Genomic DNA, 20,655 nt, shown 5'->3' on the forward strand with positions numbered 1-20,655 from the left:
GGTGATTTATGTTCTTGGAGGGGCATACATATTTCCCATAAATATGTGGCAGTGCCAGAGCATTGCGAGGGAGCCCAAAACAACAAACGTGGGTTTGGGGTACTCTCTCTACAAGAACATGTTTTTAAACAATTGTGAAAAACCAAACAGTTGCAACTGAATACCTTTTCCAACAATATATGCCCGTTTTGATGCTGGCGGTGCCTATACATTTCCATGCTAACTACACCAATATTAGCCAGTAATCCCATATCAGAACATACTCATGTTTAATATTTGCATAATGGCTGTCATGATACTATAAAAACATGTGCATGCTGGCTCTGCCAATATATGCCAGTTTACCCACGCAAGAACATACTCCTGATGGTTTTTCCAGTACAAATGTCATGCCACAATATGTAAACATGTCAAGACTGGCTAAGCCAATATAGGCCAATCTAGCCACATACTAAAACATATCATAGTGACTTTACCCTTCATGCCAGTAAAAAATGCAATGGTAAGCAAGAGCATATATCAGACTGATTGCACCAGAGTAGGCCAGTATAGCCATGTAAAACTGGAATAACTGGCTTGTGTCAGCTTGTTATTGCCTGCTGCTGCCTGGCTTCCGGAGGTATACCACACACTCAGCTCTCGACATGGTCCTATGGTAACAAATTACCCTATATTATTTACGGCATTCTGGTCACTCTGAGCTATTACATTTCTGTTCTCTGTTTTCTATTGTGCATTGTCCCTTACTATGTTGTTAGTCCGGCACAGAAACATTGTGAAAGTACCTGAATCTTTAGGATTTAGGCAAAGTGGTCCGTTAGCGACTGCTTGGGCTGCATTTATCATCAGCACAAGATAATATGCCCAAGACTAATAGTCCCTGTGCCTAAAGTGGTGTGCTTTAGGCTTTATGAGGCACTGCCATAGCCTTCTAGATCATGGCAAATGTATTTTGCTTTCATCCCCTTAAAAACACTGAATTGTACCAACTCCTACCCAAAGGTTTGGTCATAGATTGCATGCAGTAACATATAAAAGGTTCAGGTGCTGCCCTCATTCATATCCATCAGCCATTGGGTCTTAATTGATGCATGCTCTATCCCTTGCCACTCATTGAAAGTCATTGACTTTATTCTTCAGCATAATTTTGACTGCCTTCCTATCTCAGAAACCTGGCGTAAGGATCAGTTGGGGCAATCCTTAGTCACCACCCTCCCAGAGAATGATAACATCCTTAAGTCATAGAAAATGTGGAAAAGTTGAAGGGGTAGCTCTCATTTAAAAAAATAAAAAAGGTTTGAATCTTGTTTTACAACCCTGTCTATTTCTTCCTGATTGTGAAGCTTTAAGTGCTATTTATAGAGAAGGAGCACTGTACCTCAACAGGTTCTGCTTCTTTAATGACGTTTTATATATTCAAATAAAAATAAAAATAATGATTTCATTTTCATAGTTTTCTGCCTTCCCTCTCCAGTTAGTCTCACCCTACTGGCACCAGTTTTTGCTTCAGAGTCTGCTGGTTTATTGCCCACCCTCTTGTGGATCTAACAACATTTCTGGGAAATTGTTCTCCACCCCTTTATTGATACTAGGAGACCTGAATTTTTATTTCAATTATTGCAGGGATACCCAGGCTTCCCTTTTATATATTGCCCTTTGTGAGCTAGAATTTAATTTCTTGCAAACGTCTCTACCCATCCACAAGGACGTACCCTGGACTGGGGGATTACCTGGAATACTAAGCCTTCATATTCCTCTGAACTTTTGATTTGCCCCATCTATTGTGCAATGTCCCTTCATCAAAATAAAGGACTATTTTCTTCAGAAAAACATTGACTTTCACCCAGTCGTCTGGGTCCTCATGTTCCGACTATTGACAACCTTTTGGACTATCAATCCATTTCTAATTACATTGTAGCCACCTATAATATAAATATCTCAGCCGTCATTAATTCTATTGCCTCATTGAAGTCCAGGTCTATTAAGGCAAAACAGTTAGGTAACAAGTTTTTATTCTTCCAATCTAGTGGCCCTAAATACCACAACGAAGAGCAAAGAATGAAGATAGGGAAGACATCCAAACAGCACAAACAGTGTAAACCTTCCATTATCTAGAAACAGAGTACAAAACTGCAGTTATATAATCACATACATGTTTACTAGCGCAATAAATAAAGCAGCTAATTTGTCTAAGGAACTGTTTAGAGTTTCGAAGAAATTTTAAAGATCCATATATCAATGAGCCAAGTCCAAGCTGTCCTTTGGCCAAGCAAAATTCAATCTTTTTTTAAAGATAAAATTATCAATATTCTGCCTCAAATCTCCTAATCAAAGAAGTCCTCCAATCCATGGTTAACTAATCCAGTGGCTTGTACTGACACCCTAAAGCCTGTCTCTCTTCCTTCCAGTCTCAGTTGAGGAGGTAAACAATATCCTATCCTCTCTGAAGCCATCAAACTGCCCAACTGCCCTAGTGATGTTTGATCAGCTGTTAGAAATGAATGTGCAGACCTGCTAGGACACTTGATCTGAAGACTCATCTCTAAATCATTTAATGAGGGCAATGTCCTGGAAGCATTTAAACAAGCATGTGTTACGCCTGTTAAAAAAGCACACTGGATTCAGATGATTGTGCCATCTGTTAGCCAATCAGCAATTCTCAATTTGTATTGAACCATTTAGTTTGCGTAGCTGCCTCCGAACTACAATCTAACCTGGAAGCTCATTGTTGTGTGTGGTGTCCTACAAGGTGTGTGCATTGCTCTCATTCATTTTAATGTCTGCGTGAAACCTTTACACGACCTACAATGAATTTAGGGGCAGTCTATCATAATTATGATGATGACAGGCAAATTATCTTTCACCCTAGATGGAGATTATGTTTGCAACTTAATGCACATTCAAACTGTTTTCAGCTGCATCTAGGTGTAAAATTGGTTGGGCCTTGAAGCAAAACAGTGATTTTTCTTGTTGCTCCACCTGCCCCTGTTACTAAATCCTTGGAATGCTACCCGGATTTTGACATAGGAAATTTCCCAATTAAAGTACAGTCCAAAGTGCAAACATTTGGCATGACGTTTGATACCTCCCTTTTTATGCTCCCTCGCATTAATCACGTTTCAACCAGAAGTCCGCAATGGGAAGGCCGATGCCTTATCCCGTATGGGCATTGACGAAAAGTTGTATACAACTCCAGATCCAGTACCCATTATTCCTGAAGACAAACCCTTGGGTCTCACGACAGCTTTGACGCAAACCGAACTCCGAAACGAAATCCAACAGGCAATGAATTCCGACACCTTACTTGCTTGGCATACTCAGGGAGAACAATGCTCCATCAAGGACCAATTGCCCTTTTTTAGGGACCATCTATATGTGCCCAAGAGGGAGCTACAACAACAAATCATTTCAGGTTATCATGATTCATTGATAGAAGGTCACCCTGGAATTGCCAAAACCCTAGACAAGGTAAAACAGAACATTTGGTGGCCTATTTGGCGTAAAGACATCATCCAGTATATTCAGTCCTGTGGTGTATGCACACAAAACAAATTGCAAAAACAGAAACCAGCTGGTCTCCTGCATCCATTGGACATTCCTCCTGCTCCATGGCACACTCTTTCCCTTGACTTCATCACCGACCTGCCTCCCAGTCAAGGGTTCAGCACCATTCTAGTAGTTGTCAACTTGTTCTCGAAGATGGCACACTTCATTCCTCTGAAGGGTCTCCCAATTGCATCCAGTTTAGCGAAAGTGTTCCTGGAAGGTATTGTTAAACTACATGGCTTCCCATCAGTTCTGGTCTTTGATCGAGGCAGCCAGTTTGTGTCCAACTTCTGGAAAAAATGTTGTTCAATGGCACAAATCGACATCCGACTATCCACCAGTCACCATCCCCAAACAGATGGCCAAACAGAGAGAACCAATCAGACTCTTGAGCAATACTTACGATGCATGCTGCACCACGTGGAAAGTAATTGGAAGAACTTACTATGGATTGCAGAATATGCTTATAACAATTCCTTGCATTCTAGCATGGGACAAACACCTTTTTACACCCTTTATGGCACAATTTCGTCCTCGATATTTGGGACCCTATTCCATCAAGGCAATCATCAACCCAGTAGCCGTCAAACTAGCATTACCACCTAATATGCAAATCCACCCGGTATTCCATGTCTCACTCTTGAAACTGGTGCAACCCGGTACACGGGTTATGACACCACCTAAACCTATAGTTGTTGACGGAGAACCAGAATTCAAAGTCACGTAAATCCTGGACTCCAAGTACACTAGATCCAAATTATACTATCTACTCGATTGGAAGGGGTATGGACCTCAAGATAGATCGTGAGAGCTCAGCGTGAACATCCATGCACCACATCTGATCAAGGAATTTCATTGGAACTTTCCAACCAAGCCTGGACCGAACAGAAGAGCCACTGTAGGAGGGGCCTTAGGGGGAGTGCTGTCACGACCCTTACCCCAGACCCCCACTGGCAAGTCCACTTGCCAGGTAGGATCAGGGCTTGGGGCTCCATTAAGGCCTTGAAGGCCTTGCATCCACTACCAAGACTCTTGTGGATCCAGTCCTGGAGACTCTGGCGCCTGGAGAACATGTGTAAATGGGACTAATTTTTCATTGGGCCTGCAGCTAACATGGAGGAACTCGCATAGCTTGGTTCCTAGGAACTAAGCTATGTGGTATAGTGTTTTGGGTGTGGTGACCTGGGACTACTGTACCTGGACTACTTTGTTGGGAGGCTATTTAAACCGCTCCCAAGCAACAAAGCACACTTCGCGTTACTTTGCAGTCTGCAACGTGATGCTCACCGTGTCCTGTGATACCCACGAGCCTCAGAGTAGCGAACCTGCAGAGGAGACAAAAGGGACAACGTTAGCAGCATTTTACCTGCAATCTCCATCCTGTCACTCGCTCCCTGCTCCAGTGAACAGCTTCTTCTGGACACCGCATACCTTCCGGATCGAAAGGACCTGAAAAGGAAAAGGAGAAGACAACATTAGAAAAGGCATACTCCGGCATTGCTAAGCTACAAACAGCACAAGGAGCTTACCTGGCAGATCACCTCCCGGCTGGCATCGCTCCGGAGTTCCACATACGCTGGAGAAGCGCTGCGACCTGTAAGGCAGAAAGAACACAGGTTAACAAAGGCAAGACAAAGCAGAGCTGCGCATAGTGCTTACTTACCGCATTATAGCGCACACCACGTGCCATCATTTACCAGCGAGACCAATCCAACCAGTTTGCCACGCTGAAGCTCCGCACACCTAGGGAGAAAGAAAGACATTATTAATCAAAAGAAAGGCAGGCAAGGATAACCGCGCTATACAGAACTACCGCAATAAGACCTACCTTAGAGACACTTCAACAGGCACGTGCCAGTGAAATAATAATAAATCACCCACACCCACTGAAGACAACGCTCCCCTGCTAAGAAGGCAGGACAGAGAGCATGCCTAATACCACAACAAGGCTGAACATCCTCCATAGACACCATCCAGGAAAATTGGGGAGAAGATTCCGGCAACCAACCATGGCTGAGTGGCGTCCCCGGGGATACCATGTGAGTGTAACAGAATGCGACGCCTACCATAACTAATCCACCTGGGTGCCATGGAGACATCAGAAATCGACCAATTGGCTCAATTGTTAGGACAACTACGTGCTGAAGTTCATTCTGCCAGACAAGAGACTAATGCTCTCCGGAGGGACCTGGTAGTAACCAAGGATCGCACTGAAGAGATTGGTAGGCAGTTCTTGCAATCACAGGCAGGACAGACTCCTCTGCCCGGAAACCACCCATCGGAACAAGGCCCCACCTTATCATCCACTCCAGTGAAAATTACGCTACCCGGAGCAGTTCCCCTAGCCAGAACGGTTCTCAGGCGACCCGAGGAAGTAGGCAGCATACTTCGACCTCTCCGCAGCCTTTGACACAGTTAGCCATGACACCCTAACCAAAAGACTAGAAGACATAGGCATAACAGACACAGCACTATGGTGGACTAAATCATTCCTAGCAGACAGAACAGAAACCGTATGGATTAAACCCTTCAAATCCACCCCACGAGTTAACGACTGTGGAGTTGCATAAGGATCCTCACTATCACCACTGTACTTCAACATCTACCAAACCCCAGTTATCAGAATCTTCAAGAAACAGACCATTACATGCTACAACTATGCAGACGATACTCAAATCATCTACAAACTCAAAGACACCCATGCCGATCATTCAAACTTAACCGACTGTCTAAAAGAAGTCTTCATCTGGATGAATGCCAACAACCTGAAAATCAACCCAGGAAAAACAGAAATCATAATCATATCCAAAGACCAAGAGAACGAAACCGCCATCCCGTAGCCAACGGAAATGGGAACTGCACCATCACCGTCTAAGGTAGTAAAAAATCTGGGAGTCCTGATGGACAACACCCTAACCTTAGAACTGTAAATAAACGCAACAGTCAAGAAATGCTTCTTCCTCCTCCACACGGCAAGAAAAATACTACCTTTCCTCGCCTTCACACACAAAACACTCACTATCGTCGCCCTCATCATATCAAGAATCGACTATGCAAACAGCCTCTACCTCAAAATACCAGAATACCTCCTGAAGAAGCTACAACAGATCCAAAGCACAGCAGCCAGACTACTCCTCAAACTATCCAGAAGAGACCACATCACCCCTGCCATAAAAACACTACACTGGCTCCCAGTAAAATATTGTATCACCTTCAAAACAATGCGCATAACGCACAGGGCAATCTGCGGACAAGGAGCAGAATTCCTACAAAAGAAAATAACAATCTACAAGCCAATGAGACCCCACAGATCAACCAACGAAATCCGCCTGGAACTAAAACCATACATTAAGAAAAAACTTGGAGGAACCGCCTTCTACCACTTAGCCGCAAAAACCTGGAACAACATCCCAAAAGAAATGAGAAACACCAAAGATCACCTAAAATTCAGAAAATTACTAAAAACCTGGCTCTTCAATACCAGAGACTAAAACCGAAACAACAGTAAGATAAAAATGACTAAACGGGAAAGAACATTGACAAGCTCCCAGAACCGACTGAGAAGGAACATTGACAAGCTCCCAGAACCGACTGAGAAGCACCCAGGGCACATGGACGGGTGACGCCGGACAGAGTGATACACAGGCGACACCCATGGAGACGGAGGCAACAACCCCAGCCAATCCTAACCAACAACCTCAACCGTCCCTTTAGCTGCTCCTAGGTAGCACTGGGTTGTGGAATTGTCGAGATACTACCAATCACCACACTAACGGAAGTGTGGACACTGGCAGGTGCACTAGCCATATAAGTGAGAGTGAGGAGCATGCAGGGTTGTTGGCGAAGCGGGTGGAGCAGGCAGTGAGATGTTAAAGGGGCCTCGAATGCAGAACTGGCACGGACCTTCCAGAGGCACAGGGTGCCCACGCACCCTATCTGGTGAGATTACGCAAGCCGAACTCCTCAATTCAGGATAGAGATGCCAACTAACCAATACCAGTAACAATTTCCTCCTCTGCCTACACCTCTCAAACTCCAAACCAAACACAACCACAAACCTACAGCACAACAAACCACACAAACTTCACTACACTGCATTAACAAAACAAAAAATAAACACACATAGACTCTCACAACAGTACACGATGACTACCGGCCGCAGACACCCCAGGCCCAGCCAACTGACCCACTGGACTGAGGCCGCCAACAGCACATCACTGCATTCTTGCACTTTTCCAGCCTTCTCCCACTACCTCATCCTCCCTCCCTCTTTCAGAGCTGCCAGAGCGCCACGGGACCACTCCGGTGGTGATAGTGCACAGTACAAATGTCCTTTAACATTAACATTAACATTAACATTAACATGTTACTCATACAAATCGTACCTTTTCTATCGGAATAACAATCGGCCACATTAGCATGACTTATTGTGGGCTCTAACCTTGATTATTGCAATCCTGTGTATGCCTGTGTGTCTGAGGCTTCAATCCATCTTTTTCAGATCATTCAGAACACAGTGCCAGGATTGTTTCAAATATATCCAGAGTTTGTCACATCTTCCCTATACTTGTGAATTTATACTGGCTCCCAATTAAATGCAGAATTACATTTCAGCTCCTTACACTGGTGCACAAAGCCCTATATGGTTACTCATGCTTCTTCCTGAAACATCAGTTTAATAGCACAAATCAGTATAGCACAAAGATCCAAAACTCATGACTTCGTGTATACACAGCGTTTCAAGTGTTCTAGGGCTCTCAGCAGATCCAGTGCAGTTTTACCATCCAAGCTGTGGAATTCTCTTCCAGGCTCCCCGTGAGCGTCAGATAATGTGTATCTTTTTCCATGCTAGGTCCTGCTGTAGCATGTGGATTGTACCTGTGGTTGTTAGGCCACACACTTTTGGTTGTGGTGCCTCCCGATATCGATATAAATATCAATGTACTAATGGGCCAGTTTAGCCACATAATAACACTTGTCTTGTTTGCTTTACTCCTAATTCTCATTAAAGCATGACATGTCGCAGTAAGACAATATATCTATACTTGCTAACCAACATAGGACAGTCTGGCCACGTAATACATTTATAATGCTTGCTTCACTCTTGATGCCCATTAAAACATGCCATGACATAGTAAGACAATATATCCAGGCTGGCGCAACAATTTAGTCCAGTCTTGCCATGTAATGCACCGTGGTTTGCTTTATTCTTGATGGCCTTGCATCCAGCCTGGCACATTAACATAGACTAGTCTTAATACTCCCCCTATTACTCTCCCCCCACATCTCTGCAATCAGAGGATCGCTCCCGACCCTGCACGCATGCACTCATACACATACATTCATTCATTAATGTCTCACATTCACACACACATACACACACATACATACATCCATTCATTTCTCGCATTCGCTTGCACACACAAACAACACTCTCTCATTCACTCGCGCACACTTATAGATACAATTAAACCCGTGCGTGCATGAATACACAACCATACATACTCACATACACAGAGATGTCCTAACCTGCAGCTCAGTTCCGGATGCCATCTTCCACAAAGGCCCTCGGGCAAGCGCAGTGGAGCCAGAGTGTCTCTGTCATACCACCCCAGAGGACCTAAATGTGTGCAGGGGTGCAGGAGCGCCACCTAGGGACATTTGATCCAGCAGTTCTGAGGAATCAAAATCTCCCGGCCTTGCATGGTCCATTGGGCATGCATGCTGGGGAACTAAAACCGCCAAAGGGAAATAACGTTTCCCTATGACAGTTGCAGCCAGCCCAGGAGTGCCTGGCAGCACGTTTGCTAGGCTGGCTTTGCCGCGTCCATTATGGGCGACGGTGGCAAATTGGCGCCACATCGCCCGTTATGGACCAGCCGCAACAGCCATTCAGTTCAGCTCGATGCCAAAAATGTCTAGGCATTAGGAGTAAACCTAGAACACTGAGTGCTTCTTTCTGGTTGGTACCTGAATTCAAAAGGCTTTCTTCAAACCCAATGTCTTTTTATTAATATTCCAATGTCCTACATATTGATCTATTCACATAAGTAAATGTGTGTAGCTCAGTAGATGGCTACCTTTCATACTCTTTCATGTTAAAAGCCTACACACCTTGCTGAGAGCTTCGTATGCACTGAAGCGTCCAATGTAGCAAGCATTGGCAAAACCAATAATTTGGTCTTTTGCAATTGTTACTTTTTACAGGTTCGTGTTTGCTGAAGCTTTGATAATAGATACATTTAAATGGCTTCCATTCACAGCAGTGTGCGGCTGTCTTTCCACTATTTCAATTACCAACATTATGTTTGCAAAAATGTCCCACTGTACCTTAACACCAGTATCTACGGACTTGGGTCGGGGCAAATTCTTCTAAAGTGTTGTACTTCACTAAACAATACATTCTCTTGAGGGCCTTTTTGTTTTTGAGTCCTCAAGTGTACCGTGTAACATTGTCTTGATTATTTTGGTCTGTGCGCCGGTGAGACCAACTAGCTGACTGCGCCACCCCATTCATCCTATCCCTGAAAGGTTCTATGATTATGGAATCAATCTACGCGTGCAGAGTTACACCAGCATTGCCATGTTTGCAAGTGTCTTGTGTTGGGAGATCTAACTACTGGTAACATCCTTTCTGTGTGACTTCGTCTTAATCCAGTTTCCTTTTGAGTTTTTACTGCACACTCGTTACACTTTATTCTTCCCTAACTGTATAGGTAAATTCGTGAAACTTGCTTTCCTTTAATTTTGTTGTGTGCCTTGATTATTCACCATTTCCTTGATCTTTTGTTTGTATTTCTTACCATGGACACCACTGTCTCACCCATCTGTAAGCATTGATTTATATCTCCTAATCCTGCAATATTTTCTCCAAAAATGCCATTAGCTAAATTTTAAAAGCCATCCACCTCTCTCAGCAAATCCTCCATCCCATTACAACCTATGAAAAGGGTCACCCCAATCAACTTCAGAGAGTCTTCCTTTTTCTGACCTTCTTTGTTCCCTACTGACATCTGACATCTTGGACGGCAAGTTATCCTTCGACAGACAGGTGAAAGAGGTATCTAAAGCTTGTCACTTTTACCATTGCAAACTTAAATGTGTCATGCCTTACCTGAATTTTCAACACAGGGCTTAAGTCCTCAGATCAGTAGTTTTGTTCATTGTACTATTGTAACAGCCTGTACTTTGGTCGTCTTAAGTACCTTTTCTACCCCTTACAACTTACTTAGAATAAAGCTTTGCGGCTGGTGCTTGATCTTACCCCCTGGACTATAGTCCCTTGGCCCTGGATTCCCATCACTGCGTCCCGCTGAAAGATTGGATTGATTTCAAAGTTCGTTGTATCCTACACAAGGCAATTAATGGTAGAGGTCCTGTCTACATCAGAGCATTCACTGAAATAATATAACTCTCTCCACAATCTTAGGTCCCCCACTGCTGGGAGGCTCACTAATACTACTCTGAGGAAGGATTAGCGCAGTCTGTGGCCCATAAGCTCTGGTGGCTCTTCTCGTGGGAAAAACGTACCCCTGTGCATCAATCCGGAAAACAATATCCCTAAATTCAGAAAGAAGCTCATGATTCGCCTCTTAAAACCCTCACAACCTGCTACCTAGTGGTGGTTTGTCCCGTGCACCCAAGCCGTGACAAACTTTGCAAATCCCTTTCTGTGACACTTTACACCCATTAAGTGAAAAGCAACAGTTGATGGCAGTATGTTTAGGCCTATACATGTTGGAGCCTAGCGATGCCTGGTACTGGAGGACCACAATGAGGATGCACACTGTAATGGTAATGAGGGTCTAGGATAAGAAAGCACACAGTATAGGGAATATGGGTCAGGGAAGATGATTCACATGATAATATTAATGAGGAACTAGGACAAGGATGTGGAATGCTGGGTTAAGAGGAATGAGGGACTGTGAGAAGCATTGCGGAGGCTAGGATTAGTGAGAAATTGTGACAAGTATGGGGCACTCTGGGAGAAGGATAATGAGGCACTGTGATGAGGATGAGCGATAGAGTGGTAATGAGGGACTGTTGGAAAAATGAGGGATTCACTGGTAATAATGGACTATGACAAGGATGGAGGATACAGGGGTAATGAGGGACTGTTTTGGAATGTGGGATGTCGGGGTGATTTAGGGATTTAACAAGGAAGAAGGCTGTTGGGTATTGCTAATGTAATGATGTACTATGATAATGAAGAGAGATAGAGGGGTTACGGTAATAGAGGACTATGATGAGGAGGAGGTTTGCCAGTTTAAAGATAATGAGGAACTTTGACAAGGAGGAGGGATCCCTGGACAGGTTAATGAAGGACTGTGACAAAGGGAAGGTGGGTGCAGAGGTAATGGGTGTCTGTGACAAGGAGAGTGTATGCAGTGTATTGAGGCACTATGATGATAACGAGATAGATGATGATAATGAGGGACTTTGAGGTGAATGAGGTATCTTGCGCTAATAACGAGGATGATGGGTGCACTAGTAATAAGGGACTGTGGCAAGGATGAGGAATGGAGTGGTAATGAGCGACTCTGATGACGATGAGCAATGCAGGGTAATGTTAAGCCGCTTGAGCTTGGGGTCTGTGCCTTATGGGTGAAGCTGAAAAGTAAAGCCTTTGTCCCATTAGAACAGCCAAGGGACCATAGAAGAATTCATGTAGCCAATCATAAACACAGTACCCAGCCATCCCACTGAATAACTGAATGAAGGTCGGGAAACTGGTGGGAAAAGGGAAATACCACCCCGAAAGGAAGTAAAAACTAGACTGGGGATGAAAAGCCCACAAAATAGCTACCCTCCAAGAGGAAAGGTACCTGCTCTGATCTGTGCCGAACGAACGCAAAACTAAAATGATTAGGAACGATCTATTACATCTGAAAACTGTTCTAAATCAATGGGTTAATCCAATAATGCCATCAGGGTCCAAAGTCTAAGCTAAAGGGCAATCCAAAAATCAATTCCAAGTAAGGGCCTATCTTAAGAGTCTCCAAAAACTTAGAGAACATCAGGCAAAATCAGCATCCGGAAAACAATCCAATATGATAACATTAGCCAAAAAGGTCTTTATACATATATAGCATATACATGGCAGACAATTACAGCTGGTGCACTTTCGTACTGTGTATTTAACAAAGTTAATTCCTTGCCCACAAGACATGACCAGTGATGGGGGACTGTGAGTAGGGCGGTAAGGTATAATAAGGGATTGTGACCAGAAGAGTTACAGGGGTAAAGGACTCTAATGAGGATATGAGTTGTGGTGGTGCTGATGGACTGTAACAAGGGTATGGGACGTGTAAGAGGAATCCAGGAGTAAAGAGGGACTACCAACGATGAGGTATGTGGGGATAATGGCGGGCAGTGATGAGAATGAGGGCTGCAGGGGTAATAAGGGTCTAAGATGAGGATGAGTGTTGCAGAGATAATGAGGGATGAAAATGAGGGTTACGGGAAACGAGGGACTGTGATGGGGATGAATATTGCAGTGTTGATTATGTTCTGTGATTAGGATGAGGGTTTCGGCGGTAATGAGGGACTGTGATTAGGAATATGGGATTAATGAGGGGACTGTGATGAGGATGGGGATGTCAAGGTAATGACAGACGATGAGGACAGGGGATGCCAGTGAAAGGGTAATGACACTCTTGTGCCAACTGTTGTATATATGTGGCATTACACCTTACTTCTGCTTGTTCATAATAATGCCCAATGGGCTTGTTCATAATGTTGCACACTGCAAGTTTTATGCGTTTTTGTTTTCCATTTAATTTTAATATTAAACTTTTCATAAGTGGTTTTCCTATTTTTTTTGCTTGTGATCATAATATTACATATCACACTTTTCACATGTTTACTATGAGAGTTCTTCTATTGTGCATTATGAGTGTCAGATTGTAAACATAGATCACTAGCCTGGACTCTCAGGAACCATGCAGGTAGTACGAGGAGAGGAAATAGAACTGAACACACTGAAATAAGGGTTTTGTTTCTCTTTCCTCCCCAACTGTGGGGCTCTGGGACGGAGAAGTGATGTTCTGTCCTCACCAGATGTGAAGCGGGTGCTAAAACAACGGAATAGATGTTTCGAGATCAGAAATAGCGTTGTGAAACTGGAATTAAATAACAATATACAAGTGTTAGGTCTAACCAGAGGCAGGTTTCCCTTTCCCGCTGTGATAATAGTTTCCTGGGGAATGAGAAAGCGGACTCTGGTCATTTGTAAATTAAGTCTGTATTCTTCCTGCTCAGCCATTCCAACTAAAATGTCTGATAGGACTGGAGTGAAAAGAATTATAGTCCCAAACAAAACTAAAGAAACCTAAGTTCTAATGGCCTAATATCAACGTAGATTCCTGAACTGGAAAAATGAGGATCTGTTGATGAGACTCAGTGAGTCTCCGGGTCCTGGAATTGAAGGTTTGCAAGACGCTGCTTTGTTGTCAGAGCTCTTTCTTAAATGATGCCGGATCGGCCGTAACAAAATGCAGAGCTGCATTTGCGGCGGCCATCTTGGCAAGGGCACTAGGGTGCTAGGTACAATGTTAAGATTCCAGACTGGGTGCAGGCAACTAACAGGAGGGAACAGCCTGGTCAACCCCACCAGATGTCTTTTAACCACTGGGTTGGAAGATTAGAAAGCAAACTTGTCCTCGTTTCTGTATGCACCTATTGCTGCTAGGTGTGTCCGATAGGTGTCGACCTGAACCACTGACCTGGCTAGGTATGCTAAGGAAGACAACAACTGGTCCCGTGTGCAAGTTAGCGTGTCCACTCCTCTTTCCTTGCACCAGAAGCAGAATCTGGTCCATTTGCTTTTGTACTGTCTCCTAGCTCCTTGGACGATTTTGAGGTTGTCCTGAGAGAGCTGGAGATGTTGAAGAGTTACATGCTCAGATACCAGGCTGCCAGGGCTAGCCTCTCCAGAGTGGGGTGGAGTACTGCCCCCCCCTGCTGAGCCAGAATCAGGTACCTCCCGAACAGGAGAGGAATCTCTGGTTGAGCTGACAGTTGGCAAAGGCCTGAGAACCAAGGCCTGGCCGGCCATTGAGGCGCTATGAGAATGAGACTTAGCTGATGAGTCTGCCTGATCTTGCAAACAACCTTGCGGGGTAGGAGGAAATGCATATGCCCACATCCTGTACCAGGGGATCTGGAGCACGTCCACGAGGGAGCTGTGGCCCCCTTCGATCCCAAAGAGGTGAACTGCTGACAAGTCTGGTTGTTCTCTCTCACAAACAGGACTGTGACCGGGTGACCCCCACCTGCTGAAAATGTCCCGAAGGACACTCTGGTTCAGTTGCCACTCAAAGTTGTCAGATTGGATTCTTAACGACTGAGTCTGTCCGCCTGCAGGTTGGACTCTCCTGGCATGTGAACCATCGAGAGCCATATGCCCTGCACACTTGCCCACTCCTAAATGCTGAGGGTCAGCCTGCATAGCGGTGGGGGTCTGGTGCCCCCCTGCTTGTTGAGGTAATAGTGTGGGTAGAGTTGTCTGTCTGAATACAAACTGCACTGTCCCTGATTAAGGGGAGGAATGCCTTGAGTGATAGTCAAATGACTATCATTTCCGGCCTGTTGATGTGATTTTGGTGGTCGGTTCTGGACCACAGACTATGCTCTGAATGTGTCACTAGGATAGCCCCTTACCCCTGGATCGAGGAATCTGTCATTATGATATGATCCTCCGTAGGTAGCCTGAGCAGCCTGCCCACCATGAGGTTCATATCCTGCCCCCACCACATGCGCTCTTGTTGTAGGTGAGAGGAAATAGTGACTGGGGCTCCTTGATGACCCAACTCCTGATCCCAAGATGCCAAAAAATGAAGCTGCAGCCTCCTGATTTGCAACCTGGTGTAAGGGATAGCCAGAAGGCATGATGACAGTACACCAAGCAGGTGCTGGTACCACCAGGCTGTAGTTACTGATTTGCTGAGGAAGTGAGCGACAGCAGATTTGATGACCGCAACCTTCTCCCCGGTAGGGAACTCTTTGGGTCTCTGTGTATACCACAGCAGCCCCAAAAACACCAATGTCAGTGTAGGGCAGAGCTGCGACTTCTGGAAGTTGATTTAGAACCCCAGCTCATGGAGTGTACTTGTGAGCCTGTCCGCTGAGTACCTGACGTGTTCTGGGGACCCACCCGGACTAACCAGTTGTCAAGGTAAGGATATGAATGGTGGCCCTCCGAACTGAGCAGAGCAGCCACCGTTTTCACTAGTCGTGTGAATACCCTTGGCATTGAATATAGACCAAACGGCAGCACCTTGTATTTAAAATGCAACCCTATGACCCGGAACCTGAGGAAGGGTTGATGAGATTGATTTAGAGGAACATGAAGATATTTGTCTTTCAGATTCAGGGAGCAAGTCCAGTCCCACCCCACACAGCGTATCCGCTATAAGCGAAGGTGTCATCATTTTGAACTTCTACAGAGGTAGGTACAGTTTCAGGAAGGATAGATCTAGGACGAAGCTCAGTCCCACCCAGTTCTTTTTATTTGAATAGCAAAGATGCAGGAATTAAATCCCTGCCCCTGCTGAAGGGATGGAACCTCCTCTACCACCTTGCTCTCCACAAGCGAGCGTATCTCTGCTAAGAGTGAAGGAGTCCCGATCTATGGGAGCGGGGCTAATGGGATGGGGGCAATAGGTGAAGCCAGAAATCACCCATGAGTCCGTAAAGTGTGCACGCCAAGCTTGACTGTGTAGGGCCAGCCTGCCCCCGACCGGGGTGCCGTGGACCTGACGCGAGTCGTTGCTTCTTTGAGTCGGAGGCCAATGACTGGGAGGGGGACTGAAAGAAGCCCTTGTGCAAAGACTTCTGGTGTTTTCACCCATGTTGGCTTGGTGACCTGTCCGGAGGCCTGGCCCGGCAGTCCTGGAAACCCTGGAAACCACCAAAAGACCGGCCTCTGTCTGAATGAGTGGCCCTCTGCAAAGGTTTTGGCTGCTGGTTTTGTGAGAATGGCCGAGGATTTGGCCGTCGGCGAGCTGCTCTTCTTTTTATCGAGTTCCTCGTCCATGGTGGAATGAAACAAGTCACTGCCCTCGAAAGGCAGGTCTAGGATTCTGTCCTAAACATCAGGGTTGAACCTAGTTGTCTTAAGCCAGGACGTCCTTCGCATTTCTGTGGCCATTCAAATTGCGCTGCTAGCGGTATCTATGTGCACAACAGTGGCTTCCATTATGTCCTTTCCACTAGTTTTGCTTCAGGGAGTCCCACCTTGAAGGAGACTAGTTTGTCAGCTGGAATGTCCAGGAGGAAGTCAGAGATTTCCCTCCAAAGCTGTTTATTAGCAGCTGACAGAATGGCATTGGCGCTGGCCTGTCTGAGATGGAGACCTGCATTAGCGTACACCTTATTCCCATAGGCCTTTTGTTCCTTGCCCAGCAAGTTGAGGTGCTCGTCAAAGAGGTCTGAGGCTTGGCGTTCATAGATGCTGCTGCGATGATGACTGACAGTGGCTGGGGGTGAATTGACAAGAACAGAGTGTCGCCCTCCACCTGCCTGAATTCAACATCTAAACTTTTATTTACTGGCTGAGTGGGGTGGTGCTTGAGCCAACCCTTTTTAAAGGTTGAGAATGAAGTGGTCCAAGCGCCTTTGTGGTTCACCCTGTTGGCAGGCATTGGTCCTGGTTGAGATTGTTTCCTGCCTTTGTGGGTCTGGCATGGCCGCCATCTTGTCCATGCACGCCGCCATCTTGTCTGTGCCCTCTGCACGTGGGACCTTGGCTGACAGGCCTGGGCTGGGCCTGCATGCCTGAACACATTGGCTCTGCCCCACCCTGCCCCTCAGGCATGAGCCTGGTAGGCAGCTGGCCCTCAGCATTCTGGCCGGTAGTGCTTTCTGCGCTGCGTGTAGGCTCCCCCTCAGGCATGCGCCCGGTGATAGAGCAGAGCACCTCGGGGTGTGTCCCAGTACCAGAGCCAGTAGGCTTCTCGGTGGCAGAATGGGTATGGCCTTTTTGACCCTGCAGCAGTTAAACCGGTAGCTCCAGGAGCCTCAGTGTCCTTCCTGCCGGTGCAACGGTCCGACTGACCCCCCCCATCAACAGGCTTCCCCAGAGAGGAGTCGCCCTTGCATGGTGCTTTAGAGAATGGAACGCCTATCTTCTTGGTCTTCCTGCGTACGTATTCCTTTATGCTCTCAGGCAGAGTCCTGGACAATAACTCTCTCCACCGTGCAAGCCGGATTCTGAGGGTCCAGCGCATTAGAACATTCATGGTCCTCTCCAAGGCAGCAGAGGAAGAGCATGTGCGGATCCTAGGTTGGAAAGGAACTGTTGCACGATGGGCACCTGCTGAAGCCAGCCACAGCCGACATGCGCCGGGGACAGGTTAAGGCACCAGTGGCCGCTGCTCCCAAAACCTAACTATAGAAGAAGAAAATTAGATTAGGGAAAGTGCATAGAATTACGAGGCTAGAGGCCGGACTCAGGAGCGCTGGTGAAAGCAGTCCACTCCTGTCGATGCGGAAAAGAGGACAGAGGTGTGGTGCCAGTGGGTGAGGTTAAGGGAGTGCATGCTCCCAGGGCCACGCCCCACGCATGTAGAATTTTAAAGTGAAAGTGTTATTTTTCTGGTGAACAAGGTTCTGTTACCGTCACTAGCGAAGGATACCCATACCCGTCTCAAGAGCATAGCTCAGGGGCAAGGTGGTTGCCTTGGAAGCAAGATGACATGGAGCAACACAGGTTCGATCACCGGGTCCACGCTTAGAAACCTCTGGATATTAAGTGCGGCATAAATAATCTATCATATCATATCATACAGGATGGAGAAAAGGGGACAGGATTTAGGAGTATGAAAGCATCTATTTTTTGCAACTTCTCATAATTTTTGAGCGAGTTCATGGATTCTTGGCATGCTCAATCAGATCTGTCGAGTTCAGTAGATTGCTAAATTTGAAAAGGATACATCCATACGTTCAAAGGTAATGGGCGCAGATATCAATGTTAACACAGGACATGCAATGAGATTTATGTGAGAGCAATGACTTAATCTATAGAGCCATGACCGCAACTCTGTTATTGAGTGATAGATAAGGAGCGAGAGAGAGCTGATGTACAGCTGATGAAGAATGAAAACCCAGTATATTAATTAATACACTTTATTTCTCTCCTTCCTATTTCATGCAGGACATTTTGAAAACTGCTGTCTGTCTTATGCTCACAACATTCACAAGCATGCAGTTTATAAGCATGCAAAGTCATACAGAATCCAAGAAATAAATGAGAGCTGCAATAGAAAAGCAGTTATGTAAGTATATCTGCAAGCACAGCATTCTCTGTGTTATCCTATTTATTATGGGTCCTGCTACTGTTTTTTATATTTCAACACTTCATCCAAGTTGCACTTACCTTCAAGCAAAATGTCACACCTCCAAATATATATATGTCAAAATTAAAATAAAAAAGGAACAGGAAATGCTATTTAATTATTGATATGTTAACAATAGAATGTACAACTGCATATTATCATTTACAAGGAAAGCAACAAATGCATTCAACAATTGAAATTTCTGTAAAAAGTCAAAGACAAAATGTACAGCTCTCATGTGGTGTAAATTCCTGTCACTCTTACAAAGAGCCTAAGATCCCTAGTAATGGCACAACCAGACATCTGAAACGTTGTGCACTCCATTTATTATGCCATTGCCCATGCATGGCAGTTCTACGCTGTTCCTAGCTCCACTGCAGATAGGACCTGGTGCAGATCTAGACGCATTCGACTCCTGTCTGTGGCGTGTTTTGTCCCCGTCACTGGTCTGTTTCATGTATTCCCCAACATTAAGCAGTCCGTTGCTCAATGTCATTTCCTCTAATGTATGGCACCTGATACAGTATTGTCCCTACTACTGTGTTTTCTGTTGTATGCGTTTCCCGTCAAAACACTTTATTCCCTCAATATATGTAAATACAAACACTCCAGCCTTTCAACAAATCATAAATGCACTTTAAAGAGTGAAAAGCAAGAGAGCTATATGTATCCTCAAACATTCATATTCTGCTAATATCAATCCAGCACTATAATCCATGCAATGGCTTCCAGTCACTAAGAATAAAGTTCGACATTCTGTGTGTGATGCACTCAATCTTGAGTTACCTACAGAAAATGGTAAAGTCCTACCAGAAATATTCAAGTTTCTAAACTGCAAACCATCCACAGACAAGAATTCAAAATACAAAACTACAGTGGCAGAGCAGTAGGATTGTGGCATCCAAAGCTCTCGGACACCTTAAGTCTCAATTAGAGATCAATCAAATTAGCTCACTTTGAGAAAAAATCTCAAGACAAGCCTTTACAAAGGAATGTTTGACTGAATATTGGCACTGTGGCATCGAAAAGCAGTAAAGCAACTCTTACTGCATCAGAACCATAGGCCATGCATCATGACTGATCTACACCCCTTCTCCATACATGCATTTTATTAATTTGCTTTTGCTTATCTGCTCCACTGCAACCATACCTTTAACCCTGCTACTCTCTAACAGATGATTTGGCCAGCCAAAGAGGAACCATCCTTCAAAGCCTGTACCAAAGACTTGACTTAACCTTGGGAATTTACATTCAAAGACCTCTCTTGTGAGTGCTTAGTCCACTTGTATCCATCAATAAAAGTGCTCAGAAGCATCTGCAAGGATGTACATATGCTGCTATCGAAAATAAGTATATAAATCAGGAACTTTAACAAAATGGTTAAATCAGTAATCACATTATAAAGTACATCACTGTGAAGACATACAAGTTATAATCATGTCTAACAAGATACTGACTTCATATATTATAAATTATTTGTTTAAAAACATCCTTACCCTTTCAGAAGAATCTGAGAAATGTGTTATGCTGTTTTATTTTGTTTCCTATGATGTAGCAATCATGCCCCAGCTAGAGGGTGGGGGCGTGCATGACTGGTAACAGCCGGCCAATCCAGAGCCAAGGCGGGCCTGATTGAAGCAAGGGCTTCATCGAGGGCTTCGTCAAGGGCTGCAGGCTGTTACCGGCAATTACTATTCGCACCCAGGGGAGAAAATCTTTTTTTTTCCTCAGGTGATGGGATCTGCGCTATTGCGTAAACCCAATCTCGCAAGAG

General features: G+C 45.1%; 1 protein-coding gene across 2 annotated transcripts in view; it reads left to right on the top strand.

Annotated features, from left to right (window-relative positions):
• CCL25 (C-C motif chemokine ligand 25) overlaps positions 1 to 20,655 on the top strand; it is a 347,634-nt gene that overhangs the window by 290,531 nt on the left and 36,448 nt on the right. For both annotated transcript variants that reach the window (XM_069649720.1, XM_069649719.1), the window contains exon 3: positions 18,701 to 18,821. In XM_069649720.1, the coding sequence (XP_069505821.1) occupies positions 18,701 to 18,821 (121 nt within the window). The remainder of the gene's footprint in view (positions 1 to 18,700; positions 18,822 to 20,655) is intronic.

This window comes from Ambystoma mexicanum, chromosome 1p, assembly GCF_040938575.1.
Source record: "Ambystoma mexicanum isolate Mex_15411 chromosome 1p, UKY_AmexF1_1, whole genome shotgun sequence".
Taxonomy (NCBI): domain Eukaryota; kingdom Metazoa; phylum Chordata; class Amphibia; order Caudata; family Ambystomatidae; genus Ambystoma; species Ambystoma mexicanum.